We start from the raw sequence: 15,860 nt of genomic DNA on the forward strand, positions 1-15,860 counted from the left end.
TTTGTCCACTGTTTTGCTCTTTATCAGTCTCAGTTTGATTTTCTCCATCAGCTGTTCTCAAAAAACACTTTCTCCAACAATTTTGAAATGTATCTTCTGAAATACTCTCCCGAGCAAAACCAATTTTGTATGCTACTTTAAATTTAACCCCTTTAGAAATTCAGGAACATCATGATTGGAGGTCTGCAATTTACCTTAATTTACCTTAAAATGACCTGTAATTTACCTTAATTTACCTTAAAATGACCTGTAATTTACCTTAAAATTATAAATGATTCCTTGATCAAGGGGCTGGATTAATCCTGTGGTATTTTTGGTAAATACATGGTCCCTAACCCTTCCATCTTTGGATATGAGGTGGGGGTGCTGGAGAGTTATCTAAAGATAGTAATGCTTTTAGTTCGATGTGTATTTTTCTTAAATGCTGTTTGCACTGATGTTACAAACTTTTTGCGGAACCAGATCAAAAATAAATTTGCATTCATCTATGCTTTTGATGTTTGTTTGTTTGGTTTTTAGGAGCATTAGCAACTAAGGCAATAGAAGCTGATGCGCAGATTACGAGAAATCTTTGGCAAGTGATGCAAAGAAAAACAGCAGAGAGTTCTTTACTTATGTAAACTCTAGAAGGAAGGGAATGAATCAGATTGGTCCACTTGATATCGATGAGTCAACTGTTAATGATCCTGCTCAGGTAGCTAACAAACTAAATGAATATTTTGCATCGACATTCACACATGAGGAGTTATTCAGCGAGGGGAATGCGAGAGGTGTATTCAACTCTGGCAGTAAGCTAGAGAATCTTGTAATAACTGAGAGTAAAGTGGAGGAGAAATTGTTGAAGATAAATACAAGAAAGGTACCTGGGGTGGATGGGATCTATCCAGTTATATTAAAGGAGGCAGCAAAGGAAGTAAGCAAACCCTTAGCCATAATTATGAGAGCTTCCTTGGACTCAGGGGAAGTACCTATGGACTGGAGATGTGCAAATGTGACCCCAATTCACAAAGGAGGATCAAAAGGCGACACAAGTAATTATAGACCTGTGAGTTTAACTTCTGTTCCAGGAAAATTAATGGAGGCACTGGTTAAAGAAGCACTGCAGGATCATCTAGACAAGACTTCAGTTATAGCTCAGACAGAGCATGGTTTTGTTAAGGGGAAGTCTTGCCTGACCAATTTGATTGGATACTATGATGCAGTCACAAAAGAACTGGATGCAGGGAATAACTCTGATATTTTATACTTGGATCTTAGAAAGGCTTTTGATACTGTTGCACATGGAAGACTGCTGCACAAATTGGAGCAGGGTGGCACTGGAGGCAAATTGCTGCTATGGATAAAGAGGTGGTTGAGGGGGAGAAGACAGAGAGTGGTAATCAATGGACACTGCTCATCGCGTGGACTAATGTTATTAGTGGAGTTCCTCAGGGTTCAGTATTGGGTCCATTATTGTTTTCTGTATTTATAAATGATATTGATGATGGTATATCAAGCTTAATGTCCAAGTTTGCAGACGATACGAAGGTTGGCAGGGTTGTCAAGGACACTACTGACACTATGCTACTGCAACAGGATCTGGAAAGGTTGAGCATATGGGTTGAGAGGTGGCAAATGAAGTTTAACATTGACAAATGTAAAGTACTACATATGGGAAACAGCAACCCCAGAGCAACGTATCAACTCTATGGTACTACATTGATAGTGGTAGAGAATGAAAGGGACCTGGGGGTGGTTGTGCAGGCAGATATGAAGTTTTCTGAGCAGTGCAGATGGGCTGCAAGAGTACCTCATGGTGTATTGTCGATGATATATAGGAATTTTTCTAGCAGGGATAAGGAGGTGATTATTCCCTTGTATAAGGCAATGGTCAGGCCACACCTAGAGTACTGTATACAGGTCTGGAGACCTCATTTCAAGAAGGATGTAGGGATGCTGGAACAAGTACAGAGAAGGGCAACAAGATTGGTGAATGGAACAAAGGGGTGCTCTTACGAAGAAAGGCTTAAGTTTTGCAAATTACAGTGTCTGGAGACTAGGCACTGGCGGGGTGATCTGATTGAGGTGTATAAAGCCTTGAATGGTTTAAGCATGCTCAATGCTGATGGGATTCTTCCTCTTGCTCAGAAAAATCACCTGAGAGGGCATAAATTCAAATTGAGGAAAGACAGATGTAGAATAGACATGAGGAAATTTGCCTTTAGCCAGCCGGTGGTTGGTTGGTGGAACAGACTTCCATCCCTTGTTGTGGAAGTTGATAGCCTAAATAAGTTTAAGGCTCACCTGGACAGGTATTTCGAACGAACAGAGGAGTGAAGTGGAAGTGGTTTTTTTTTTTTTTTTTGGGCTGATGCTGCATAAGCTTGCTTTCTTGCATCAAATGCCTCTACTAATGCTAATACTAACTTCAATCCCGCTTTGTTCAGAGCTGATTTTAAATCCAAAGATTTCATTGGTAACATTCTGTAAAACAGTGCGAACTCATCACAATTGTATAGTTGCTCATCAACAGATGAGCAACTATACAATACCTTCACATGTAAATTTTAAGTCACTAATAAATTGTTAGTAGTAGTAGTAGTAGTAGTAGTGGCATGTGATGCAAGAAACCAAGTGTATGAGCTTATGCAGCATCAGCCAAAAAAAAAAAAAAAAAAAAACCATCTCACACCATTCCCTCCAAATGCCTGTCCAGTTCCTCCTTAAATTTATTCAAACTATCAACTTCTACAACGACAGATGGAAGTTTGTTCCAGCAATTAACCACACGCTGGCTAAAGGCAAATTTCCGCACATCTATTCTACATCTATCTTTCCTTAATTTTAATTTATGCCCCCTTAGGTTCGTAATCTGAACAAGTGGAAGGATCCCATCAGAATTCAGCATGCTCAACCCATTCAAGGCCTTATACACCTCAATCAGATCACTGCACAGGTGCCTAGTCTCCAGCCACTGCAATTTGCAGAACTTAAGCCCCTCTTGGTAAGAGGATCCCTTCATTCCCCTCACCAATCTTGTTGCCCTTCTCTGTACAAGCTCAAGCAAATCGACATCCTTCCTAAAATGAGGCCTCCAGACCTGTACGCAGTACTCAAGGTGTGGCCTGACCATTGCCTTATACAGAGGTACAATCACCTCCTTTTCCCTGCTAGCAAAATTCCTATATATCATTGACAAAACCCCATACCTGCCCTGGCAACCTGTCTGCATTGCTCAGAAAACTTCATATCTGCCTGCACAATTACTCCCAGGTCTTTTTCATTTTCTACCACCTTAAGTGTAGTACCACACAGTTGGTACTTTTCTCTCGGGTTACTTCTACCCATATGTAGTACTTTGCGTTTGTCAAGGTTAAACTTCAGTTGCCATTTCTTAGCCCATCTGCCCAAATTATCTAGATCCTGTTGCAGTAGCACACTGCCATTACTGTGATTAACAACCCTGCCAACCTTTGTATCATCTGCAAACTTCGACCCCTTCATCAATATCATTGATAAATATACAAAACAACAGTGGACACAACACCGAACCCTGTGGGATTCCACGAATAACATTAGTCCACGAAGAGCAGCACCCATTGATTACCACCCTCTGTCTTCTCCTACTTAACCATCCTTTTATCCATTGTAGCAACTTACCCTTAATACCATTCTGCTCCAATTTGTACAATAGTCTTCCATGCGCAACAGTGTCAAAAGCTTTCCTGAAATCCAAATATATGATATCAAAATTATTTTTTGCATCCATTTCCTTTGTAACCACATCATAATAACCAATCAAATTTGTCTAGATGATCCTGCAATGCATCTTTAACCAGTGACTCCATTATTTTACCTGCACTATCTGATGATTTTGCTTCACTGCTAATTGTTACTTCTGCCATAGCCATCCATCACCGGCAGAGAATTCATCATCAAGCTTTAAGTCTTGAAAAATTTCTCCACTTGCATCTTCAGAATGGGACCTGTGAGTGGAAATCCTAAACTGCATTTCTGAATGAACCACATGTATAAACAGTCATCCACTGCCTTGTTTTTGCAGTGTCTTGATTTCTTCCTTTCCAGTCCTGGGGTTTTGTCCAACTTATCCAAGAAGGAATGTAGTCTTCCTTCTTCTGTAATCCATCCTCGTATTATTCCCTTCAAATTACCCAACTCCTGTTTTATTTCTTTCGAGACACCGCTTTTCACTCATTCAGTTACAGTCAGCTTTTCCTTGATGTTGTATGACTTTCTTTTATTAACATTCACCATAACTGCTGAAATAATTTTAATTTTTATTATGAATGATAGCTATGTCTGTAAAGCTCGCAAAAAATGTAAAAAAAAATCACTATACATACCAAACTGGTACAGGTGGGTCTCGAACTATGGATCGCCTTTTTTTTTGCAGTGACAACCGTTACACAAGGAAAGACGATCAATACTAACTGCAGAGGCTAAAACAATCTCTCACCTTTCGAATGCACTGCTCCCATCTGACTCATTTTCGCGAACCATTCTTTTGTGTTGGAGGAGATAAGCAAATCGCATGACTCAAGCTATGGGTGTAGTGGTTGGTGACCTTAAAGAGGATTAGCAAATTTTCTTTGTTTGATAAACATCCTTTTTGCTTCTTAACTCAGTGGGAGGGTAAAGGTCCCTGGGATTTCCAAGAACTCCCGCTTTTTTCCCCTCTCTCGCAAACACTGGGTCATTTGATTGGGGAAGCCTCCTGCAGTGCAAGGTTTGCAAAAGAATGTTAATATTTTCCAATGGCAGTGTCAGGCAGTAAAACCCACAGTATATCCGAATCCGCAGTATAAACAACAGTGTTACATCTGGGAAGTGCTCAACCCATTCAATCAAGTTGAATGGGTTGAATCAAGTGTAATCAAGTTGATTAATACAATATATCAATTTGCTGAACAATTACGAAAGTTGTTCTGTTTGGAACACTTTTATACTATAAGCTAAGGAGCTTTAATATTTTCTATACTGAAAGATTGTTTAAATTGAATCTTGAGAATAAACAGAATTTTTTTTACTTTTTATGCCTGTTACTATAATATTTTATAAACACATTCACTGCTTACTGAATGCAAATGTCCAACTTCAAATTTTAATCCACTTGGTGGTGAAACTACCTACTTTTAGAACTTTTTCTTCCACTTTGACAGAAGAAAAACCAGATATTTTTTGTTAAAAAACCCTTCACCGAAGGCTGATTAAATCAGTCATAGTGAGTAGAAACCCAAAAATATTTCTGCCCTTTCCAATCCAGATTGGCTCAGTAATGTCATTTTCAACCCTAGATTGAAACTATTGCTGGAAAAGCCTGCAGCAAAAGTGTAAAGAAGGTTTTTGAATGAATTCAGAATTGTTTATTTATTAATTTAAATTTTGCACTGATGAGTCACTGACTCCTACACTTCCAATTCTAGAACCATGTTCTAGAATTGGAAGTGTAGGAGTCAGTTGTCAGAGGAAGTGTAGGAGCACCATCCAAAAAACTGGTAATGCTGAGATGTAAATATTTCTTGTTTTTGGAACAGTAAATCAAACCAAACATAATTGTCAAAATCTTACCACTAGTAAATGGGTTGGGGGGGGGGATGTTCATTAGTAGTTTGCTTAGCCAGCAGTATAAACTGCCTCCTTTTTTACTAATTTATCTATATGATTAACTTATTATTTATTTACTTTATTAACCATATTATTTTGTTATTATTCTCTAATCTCTTTCGGTGGTGGTCAAAATATGGAAATGAAGTTGCTCAGGTGATTATTAGCATTACGAAGCTGACATCAACAATATCAACCAAAATGATATCAACAATCATACTATGCTTTTCATACCAACTTAAGAAATACTGACCTAAATGGATATCAAGTGAACTGATGACAGTTATTGCAGAGAATAAAAATGTGTGGATGCATATTATCATGTGATACAGAAGCCTATGGTAGCTATAAATTAACCTGTAATCAAGTCACATGACATGGAATGTAAATTGTAAGTGACATGTATACCATTTGCAGCATTATAGCTGCCTCATCACTGCTCTTTACAATGCCTGACTAGTTTGCGCAAAATGTGTTTATTCATTAGTATTCCAATATTTTTGGTAACATGGTGTGAATGTACACATTTTCTTTCTCCAAATTCTTCTGTGGAAATTTTGTTAATTCAAAAAGTGATGGAAGTTACCATCTTAGCTTCTAGACCATTCCTGAATTGATTAACTCAGCATAATTTATCTTTAAACCAGTTTTACTCCTTCTAATTATTACATAAACAGAGAACTCACATATTGCTTTTCCTTTCAGTCTTGGTGGTATTTACATTGTTTATATTTATATTTTGTATATAGTTTTCACATTTTTTTATACATTATAATTGACATATATTTTATACCTATGTGTACTGTTTATTTTTAAATGTTTATTTCTTCAGATATTCCTTTATTTTACCTGTTATCTTAAAATGTCTTATGTATTTCATACATAAAAACCATTAGCGTTCAACTTCCATTGCAGTGATTATACCCCATGTACGCTTCATACAGTTTATTCGCATACACTTTATATCTGTTGTATTCTTCATATGGAATGTCTTTTATTTTTATATAGGCACCACTATTTGAAGTTCGTATGGAACTTATCAATCAGGAACTAACATTTACTCCACCATTGGACACTAATCAATGGGGAAACTATTACAACCTTATTGAAGATTTGCTTACAGATATGTTCCAAATGTCTACGCTGATTCCTCGAGTAGCAGAACACAAAGCAGATACTGATTATCTTGTAAGTGTTATTATTTATTGTCATTAAATTTTAATTTTAATTATTAGTATTGGCAATTATCACTACTAATAATAATAATTAAATTTTAATTATTATTAGTATTAGTGGCAAATGATGCAAGAAAGCAAGCTTATAGAGCATCAGCCAAAAAAAAATAGGCAACTCTTCCCATTTCATCTGACCGTCCCCTTTGACAGTTTATCTAATTCTTCCTTGAAGTTATTCAAACTGACCACCTCCACAATACCAAATTGGGAGTTTGTTCTAATAATCAACTACTCTTTGACTAAAGGCAAATTTCTACACATCCAACCTGCAACCATCCCTCTCAATTTGAATTTATGCCCCCTCGTGTGTAGTCTGGAAAGGGAAGTATTTCATCAGCACTGAGCTTAGTCAATCCATTCAAGGCCTTAAGCACCCCAGTGGTTATCTCCTTGCAAGTGCCTACTCTGTCTCCAGATGCTGCAGTTTACAAAACTGAAGCCTTTCCTGGTACGAGCACCCTTTTGCTCTCCTCACCAATCTCCTTGCTCTTCTTTGCACCCATTCCAACAGATCCACATTCTTCCTGAAATGTGGGCTAACCATTGCCTTATACAATGGGGTAATCACCTCCATATCCCTGCAGGCAAAATTCCTGTATATCCTCATTTATATCCCCATGAGCTGTCTTGGCTTCCTGTCTATACTGCTTAGAGAACTTCATGTCTGTCTGCACAATTAATCCCAGTACTTTCTTCATTCTCCACTGCCTTGAATGTACTTAGTTGTTAAGTTAATCTTGGATTACTGATCCCCATATGAAGTACCATGCATTTTTTTTACTTCATATTTGTACTTCCTAGAAAAACTAGGCAGTTGGGCTGTGAAGTGGCAAATTTCACTTGCCACTTCGCAGCCCAACTGCCTAGTTTTTCTAGACCTTGTTTTCTAGCATACCCTGATTATTGTGATTACCCACCCCTGCCAACCTTCATACCATCTGCAAACTTAGACAATGAGCCTGATATGCATTCATCGATATCATGAATAAATATAGAAATCAACAGGGGCCCAGTACTGAACCCTGGGGGGGGGAATTCCACTAATATGCAAGATTATAAGTGCCAGGACACAGAATTTTGAGCTCATGGAAATGGATAAGTTTTTTGCCAATTTTTACTGTCTTTTTGATTAATTATGACTTACTATTTGTACTGCTATTATATCAGTGTTTTGGTGCGAATATTGTAGCACATAATGAATAGTGCAGAGGAATAGTAGGATTTTAATTGTGATAAATAAGTAGCTCGAAGGTTCTAATCACTTGTTGGGAATATATCCTTTTTGTGTTTAGCTAAGGAATTTTTTCATTTCAGCAAGCTAATAGCTAATATAGCTAATTTAATGTTGCTATTGTTACGGTATAGTATAATGTATATCTTGAACTTGATAGTGTAAGGTAAACATAAAACTAGATAGCATAATAGATATCACTGCATTTAGGAATCTTTTAGCTTATTGTAGTGTTGTCAATTAATGAATTAAATTTATTAATCTTATCATTTTAATTGTTAATCAATTAAATTGTATTTAAATGGAACTCATGCCTCAGACTAGAGCAACAAAGCAACGGGCACAAAGTAGCGGGAGTGCTGTGGCTCGGGGGAGAAACAAAGAGGGTGATTCTCCAATGCATCACAGCCTAAAAAAATGTGCAGCATGTGAAATGTTTGCAGACCTTTGTGGAACATGGCATGATCCAGCCAAGGAGGATGTTTTTGTGTATGCGACATGTAGAGAGTGTGAAGAAATTAGGCGACAACCCAGTGTTCCAGGTTGTCGTTTAATTAAAATGTGGGCCCTTCAAGCTCTCAGCTGCCCAACTCATCACTAGAGCTTACTCTTGTGCATCAGACAACACAAATGCAATCTTCGTGGCAGAATGTGCTGGTCCCACAGGAGCTAGTTATTGTCAGTGACGCTATTGTCGTGGAAATGGGAAATATGTTGTGCAAGAAGGATAGGTGCAATAGGACCAGGGTATGTCTGCCAGGGACAAAAGTAGATAATATTGTATAGCAGATATCATCTTTTAAGGGCACAAAAGGTGATATTGTTGTACACCTTGACACTAATTATATTAAGAGTAGGAGATCTGAGGATTTACTTAATAAGTACAGGGCAAGTTGGCAAAAAAGTCAGAAGTTAGGATTCAATTTGAAAATGTCTGCAATTCTGCCCAGACAAGTTAGGAGGGAGTATATGTTGAGAGCCTTTTCAATCAATTCTGATCTGGAGAGAGAATGTGCAAAGCATGTGGGGTAGAATTTTTCTCATTGTAGTCTCTGCTTGTTAAAATGAGAAACTGGTTTTTATGGGGATGAGATAAACTTGAACAGAAGGGGTCTAAGAATATTTGCCGATGCTATCGAGGCAGTGATAGGTGGGTCGGAAAACTGGTAAGCTGAGGTTGCAAATGCAAACATTGTAGGAATAGTGAAGACGTGGTGTCACTCGGACATAAGTGATACTGAATTTGAATATGGGGAGTACAATGTATACAGAAAGGACAGACAGGAGAAGTAGAGGGGTTATGCTCTTAGTTAAGATGATTATTAAATCTAAGGCAGTGCATCCAGTTGACTTGAGTAAAGAGTGCACTGTCTAGTCAGTCTGGTGTGATATAACACTGGGAAAACAAAATTGAGAGTAGGAGTGTTTTATAGGCCTAATGACTGTGGTGAGTATATGAAAATGCTTTAAAGTGAAATAGAGTGGACAAGAAAATCAGAATGTCTCATAATGGGGGATTCTAACTTTCCAGATGCTGATACTCATATCAAGAGATTAATGCTCTTGATCTGGTTACCAGCAGTGATTCTTCATTCATTAAGAATCTGCAGGTAAAAGACCCACTGGGTGGCAATGATCATAAAACAAAGACATAACTACTCAAGGGTAAAAGAAAACTCTTTTGCTTTTGTAAGGGTGACTACAGAGGTCTCAGACAGTTTTTAAATTGTGTGCAGTGGAACCAATTGATGTTGCCAACAGCATATTCTAAATGGGAAGTATTCAGGGAAGTAATCAACGAAGCTACTAGGCTTTTCTTACTAACAAAGAAATACTGTTGAAGTCTTAGAGATAAAAGGAAGTCAGATGAATTATCCCGAAATGTGGCAGAGAAGAAAAATGAGTGGGATGTATATAAATTATGAGGTGATACAGAAGCCTATGGTAGATATAAATTAGTATGTAATCAAATCACAAAGGAGGTTAGGCAAGCCAAGGCAGATTATGCGAAGTCTCTGGCAAAGAATGCAAAGACTTCTTTGCTTATATTAACAGTAGAAGGAAGGGGTTGAATCACATTGGGCCACTTGATGTCTATGGGTTAACTGTTGTTGACCCTGTTCAGGTTGCAGATAAATTGAATAAGTATTTTGCATCTAAATTCAAAAATGGGGAATTCTTTAGGGAAGGGGATTCCAGAAGTTTATCAAACTCTAACAAGGAGCTAAATGAGTTTGTGATGACTGAAATGGTTTCTGTGGTAACAGCAGTGATCGGAGCCCCAGGACTGCCAATTTTTGTGACTGAATCACATCCATCTTTAAACCGCTGCTGTCACCACAGAAAACATAAACACTGCTTGTGTAATTGTGTAGTTGAGTAGTGCACACCATGTGCACTACTCAACTGTGTAGTTGCTATGTGATGCATTTTGGTTTGGTCTTAAATTCCACAGCTTAGCTAGAAATAGGAAGCAGAGAAAGAAACAAGAAATAGTAAGTTTATGAAAAGTTGTGATGTTCTTGAAAAATTATGATTCATACCTTATTGAACAGCCTTCATATTTATGATATTGATGAAGGCATATCAGCCTTAACATCAAAGTTTGCAGATGATATGAAGGTTGGCAGTGGTTAATAACAATAAACAGGGTATGTTACTGCAACAAGTTCTAGAAAAATTAGGCAGATGGACTGAGAAGTGATAACTGAACTTTAATATTGACAAATGCATTGTACTTCATATGGGGATCAGTAATTGAAGATTAACTTACCTTATGTTGTGAAGATTAACTTAACTTATTTTATGACGCTCAGGTAAGTGGAGAATAAAAAAGACCTGGGGTAATTGTGCAGTCAGATATGAAGTTCTCTGAGCACTGTAGATGGGCTGCCAGGACAGATCATGGAATTTTGTTGATGTACAGAAATTTTGGCAGCAAGGATAATGAGGTGATTATTCCATTGTAAGTTGAGGTTAGGCTGCATCTTGAGTAGGCTGCACACTGGTCTTGAGGCCTCATTTTAGGATGAATGTGGATCTGTTGGAATAGTGCAAAGAAGGGCAATGAGATTGATGAAGGTAACAAAAAGGGTGCTCTCTTCCAAAGAAGGGCAATGAGATTGATGAAGGTAACAAAAAGGGTGCTCTCTTCCAAAGAAGGGCAATGAGATTGATGAAGGTAACAAAAAGGGTGCTCTCTTAACAAGAAGGGCTTCAGTTCTGCAGATTCCAGCATCTGGAGACTAGGTACCTGTGAGGTTACCTGATTAAGGTGTTTAAGGCTTTGAATGGATCGAGCAAGCTCAATTTTGTTGCCATTCTTCCTCTTAGTCAGACTCCAAAGGAGGAACAATGGTTGCAGGATAGATGTGCAGAAGTTTTCCCTCAGCCAGCAGGTAGTTGAATGTTGGAACAGACTTCTATCTGTTGTTGTGGAAGTAGATAGTTTGAATAAACTCAAGGAAGAAGTAGACAGAGTATTGGAGGGAGATATGGGACAAAGTGTGGATGTGGGAGATGTGAGACAAAGTATTGGACAGGGGTAGAGTGATGTGGGAATTTTTTTGTTTCTTTTTTTTTTTTTTTGACTGCTGCTGTTTAAGCTTGCTTTCTTGCATCATTTGTCATTACTAATACTGAAGAAGAATAGAATTAATTGGTGTATTCACTTGCCCTAAGTTAGCATTTTGAAAAATGTAGAGATAAGGACATCATAAACTCACTGTATATGGCAGTTATAAGACTGAACTTGGAATGCTATGTTCATATATATAAATTGCACCTAAAAAAAGACATCAAGCCTCTTAAAATGGTACATTGATGGATAGTGCAACTGTTGAGATTTGCAAAAAAGATGTCCATATAAGTAAAGACTTTGAATGTATAGACTACAGATCTTGGAAACAGTACACTTTAGCGAAGACTCAATTCAGGTGTATAAGGCTTGAGGAGGAGGAGAAAGTACAATGAATGAGGGTGAAAATTTCACTGTTATAAATGATTACAGAAATAGGATACATAAATTCAAATTATGGTGGAGAAGTTTTATTTTTGCCAGTGAATTGTTGTTAATTGCTAGAACAAATTACCTCCATGGGTGGTTGAGGCTGATGTCTGAGGAATTTCAGAGGTGAGCTGGATAGGTTCCTATGTGAGGAGGAAATCAAATAGGTATTTTATTTTATTATTTATCAGTTATTATTTTTATTTTTAATTAATTAATTAATGATTATTTTATTTAATTTTTTTTTTGGCTATTGTGGCAAATTCATTATTACTAATACTAAATAAAAAATTGCATCTCCAGGCAGAGCTTAGAGCCCATTGGCAGTACTGAAAAGGTTTGCCTTACCTATGAAATTGTCTGTGCTTTTGTAATGATGAATCTCAGAGTGAGTCCTTGGCTTGTTTATAGCATCTCTATCATGTGCATGGTCCTTTTAATTCTAAATTAAAACAACTAGGACTTGTGGACATAAATTTATGCAAGTGTAGACAAATTAAGGATTTGATACTTATTTTGCAGACATGTCTGTATTTAAGAATCAGATTCATAATGGAAACTGAGCTGAAATAATCTTAATTTTTTTCTTATGATTTCTCAAAAGTAGTTCCAAAATGTTGCTGAGTGTTCAAACAAGCTAGTCAAACATAAAAGACTGATTCAAAGAGATATCAATAAAACTGATTCAGTTGGCTAAATTGATTAAGCAAACAATTTGCTTTTCATTCTTTTAGTGTGTTACATTCAATCTTTGTAGTTAATATTCTGTTATGTGTAATTTATCAGTTTAATGACTTAGAGGTGTGGAATAGACTTAACTCCTATGCAACATCAATAAAAGAAAGAATGTTTAAATGAATGAATGAATGGAAGACTGCAGGAGATCCTGCAGTCTTTCCTGGGAAATGTTATTCTTGAAAATTAAAAAAATTAGATACCTGAAGATGGAATATAATTTTCAAGAATAACATTAATAACATAACTAGAGGACACTGGGCAGTTAGTACACTTCTGGTAATTCATCCTTTCAGACTATTATTAATACTACAGCTACTAGAGTTTCATGTTTTGGTTATTTTTCTATAGACTGAAGTTATATTTAGTTATATTTAAACATATTAATGATTTCTCTGTCATAAAAACTTTTAAGTACACTCTTTGTTGTTTAGTTAGTATATTAAAGTTTTTATAACAGAGAAATTAATATGTTTAAATATAACCAGTCTATAGAAAAATAAGCAAAAAAGCCACAAGTCGAACATTTGATTTTAAAATAGTATATGAAGACTGTACAATGGACCATATGCAGATTTTTGACTGGCACCTTCGTTTCAAAGCAGGTAGCAAAGCAAGGCCAACCAGCGGGTGGTTGGTTGGTGGAACCGACTTCCATCACTTGTTGTTGAAGTTGATAGCCTAAACAAATTTAAAGCTCAACTGGACAGGTATTTCGAACGAACGGAGGGGTGAAATGGGAGAGGGTTTTTTTTTTTTTTTTGGCTGATGCTGAATAAGCTTGCTTTCTTGCATCATATGCCTCTACTAATGCTAATGCTAATTTTCTAAGCATTTTTTGATTCTCAGGGTTTGCCCACAATGAATTCTATTCTGTTCCAATCTATTCCAGTGAGAAAAACAATTAATAAAGAGTTCTGTGTTGAAAAGTTCTATTAATAATAACATTAATTTAATAAAGAGTTCTATAGTTCTGAGATATCTTCATTATGTGTTGCAAAAAGAAACCAGAAATTTGGTATTCTTGTCGGCTGAATATTTGCTTTACCAGATAGTTCACCACAGCTACTTGTATAGAGCTCTTTAACTAAATGCAAAATCACTCAAGCTCAACAACAGATATAGTTCTGTAGGCCACTGTAGCCGAGTGGTCAGGTGCATGGGCGCATAAGTATACTTGCCTTGAGTGACATGGGTTCAAGCCCGTGACTGCCAAATACAGTGCTGTTTCTTGTATTCTCTCTACCTTGTGAACTCCTCTGACCGTGTGATAGTCCCGGAGTATAAGCAGAAAATTTATTTTATTTTATGTATTTATTTTTTTTTGTTGTTGTTTTTTGTTTCCTAGACTGGAAAAAAAAATGCCTAAAAGGACATTGATTTGATGATGCACATAGGCATAATGACATAGTGTTGAATGACTGGTAGCACCAGTGGTCACTCACTATTCTGCATTTGTCACCTCACTATTCTGCAGGGTCACCTGAGCTTCCATGGTGAAATCACTAAAAAAATATTTTTTTTATTTTTGAAGGGAGCACAAGGTTATAGTAAGAGGGGGATAAAAGTAAGGGAAAAAATGAGCAGTCATAGAGAAGGGCAGCTTCCTGAAGAAGCTGGCCAGAGGCAAGTGAAAACTGAAAGGGTTAGAGAGGGTAGTAGTAGTAGTAGCATGTGATGCAAGAAAGCAAATGTATGAGCTTATGCAGCATCAGCCAAAAAAAAAAAAAAAAAAATCACACCATTCCCTCCAAATGCCTGTCCAGTTCCTCCTTAAATTTATTCAACCTATCAACTTCCACAACGACAGATGGAAGTTTGTTCCAGCAATTAACCACCCGCTGGCTAAAGGCAAATTTCCGCACATCTATTCTACATCTGTCTTTTCTTAATTTGAATTTATGCCCCCTTAGGTTCGTAATCTGAACAAGTGGAAGGATCCCATCAGAATTCAGCGTGCTCAACCCATTCAAGGCCTTATACACCTCAATCAGATCACCGTGCAGGTGCCTAGTCTCCAGCCACTGCAATTTGCAGAACTTAAGCCTCTCTTGGTAAGAGGGTCCCTTCATTCCCCTCACCAATCTTGTTGCCCTTCTCTGTACACACTCAAGTAAATCTACATCCTTCCTAAAATGAGGCCTCCAGACCTGTACGCAGTACTCAAGCCGTGGCCTGACCATTGCCTTATACAGAGGTACAATCACCTCCTTTTCCCTGCTAGCAAAATTCCTATATATCATTGACAAAACCCCATGACCTGCCCTGGCAGCCTCTCTGCATTGCTCAGAAAACTTCATATCTGCCTGCACAATTACTCCCAGGTCTTTTTCATTTTCTACCACCTTAAGTGTAGTACCACACAGTTGGTACGTTTCTCTGGGGTTACTTCTACCCATATGCAGTACTTTGCATTTGTCAAGGTTAAACTTCAGTTGCCACTTCTTAGCCCATCTGCCCAAATTATCCAGATCCTGTTGCAGTAGCACACTACCATTACTGTCATTAACAACCCTGCTAACCTTTGTATCATCTGCAAACTTCGACATTAGGACTGATATACCTTCATCAATATCATTGATAAATATACAAAACAACAGTGGACCTAACACCGAACCCTGTGGGACTCCACTAATAACATTAGTCCAAGAAGAGCACCGATTGATTACCACCCTCTGTCTTCTCGCACTTAACCATCCTTTTATCCATTGTAGCAACTTACCCTTAATACCATTCTGCTCCAATTTGTACAATAGTCTTCCATGCGCAACAGTGTCAAAAGCTTTCCTGAAATCCAAGTATATGATATCAAAATTATTTTTTGCATCCAGTTCCATTGTAACCACATCATAATAACCTATCAAATTTGTCAGACAAGACTTTCCCTTAACAAACCCATGCTGTGTCTGAATTATTGCTGCAGTCTTGTCTAGATGATCCTGCAATGCATCTTTAACCAGCGACTCCATTATTTTACCCGGAACAGAAGTTAAACTAACTGGTCTGTAATTACTCGTGTCACCCTTCGATCCCCCTTTGTTAATTGGGG

The 15,860-nt window shown here is 37.4% G+C and overlaps 1 protein-coding gene across 1 annotated transcript in view; it reads left to right on the forward strand.

The window, feature by feature from the left end:
* Positions 1-15,860, forward strand: part of LOC150089496 (dynein beta chain, ciliary-like) — a 1,205,440-nt gene that overhangs the window by 301,149 nt on the left and 888,431 nt on the right. Inside the window, 2 exon segments of the mRNA XM_090390004.1 lie at positions 6,613-6,792; positions 14,346-14,456. Of these exon segments, the coding sequence (XP_090246130.1) occupies positions 6,613-6,792; positions 14,346-14,456 (291 nt within the window).

The sequence above is a fragment of the Mastigoproctus giganteus genome, chromosome 2, assembly GCF_048544385.1.
Source record: "Mastigoproctus giganteus isolate SK-2022 chromosome 2, ASM4854438v1, whole genome shotgun sequence".
Taxonomy (NCBI): Eukaryota; Metazoa; Arthropoda; class Arachnida; order Uropygi; family Thelyphonidae; genus Mastigoproctus; species Mastigoproctus giganteus.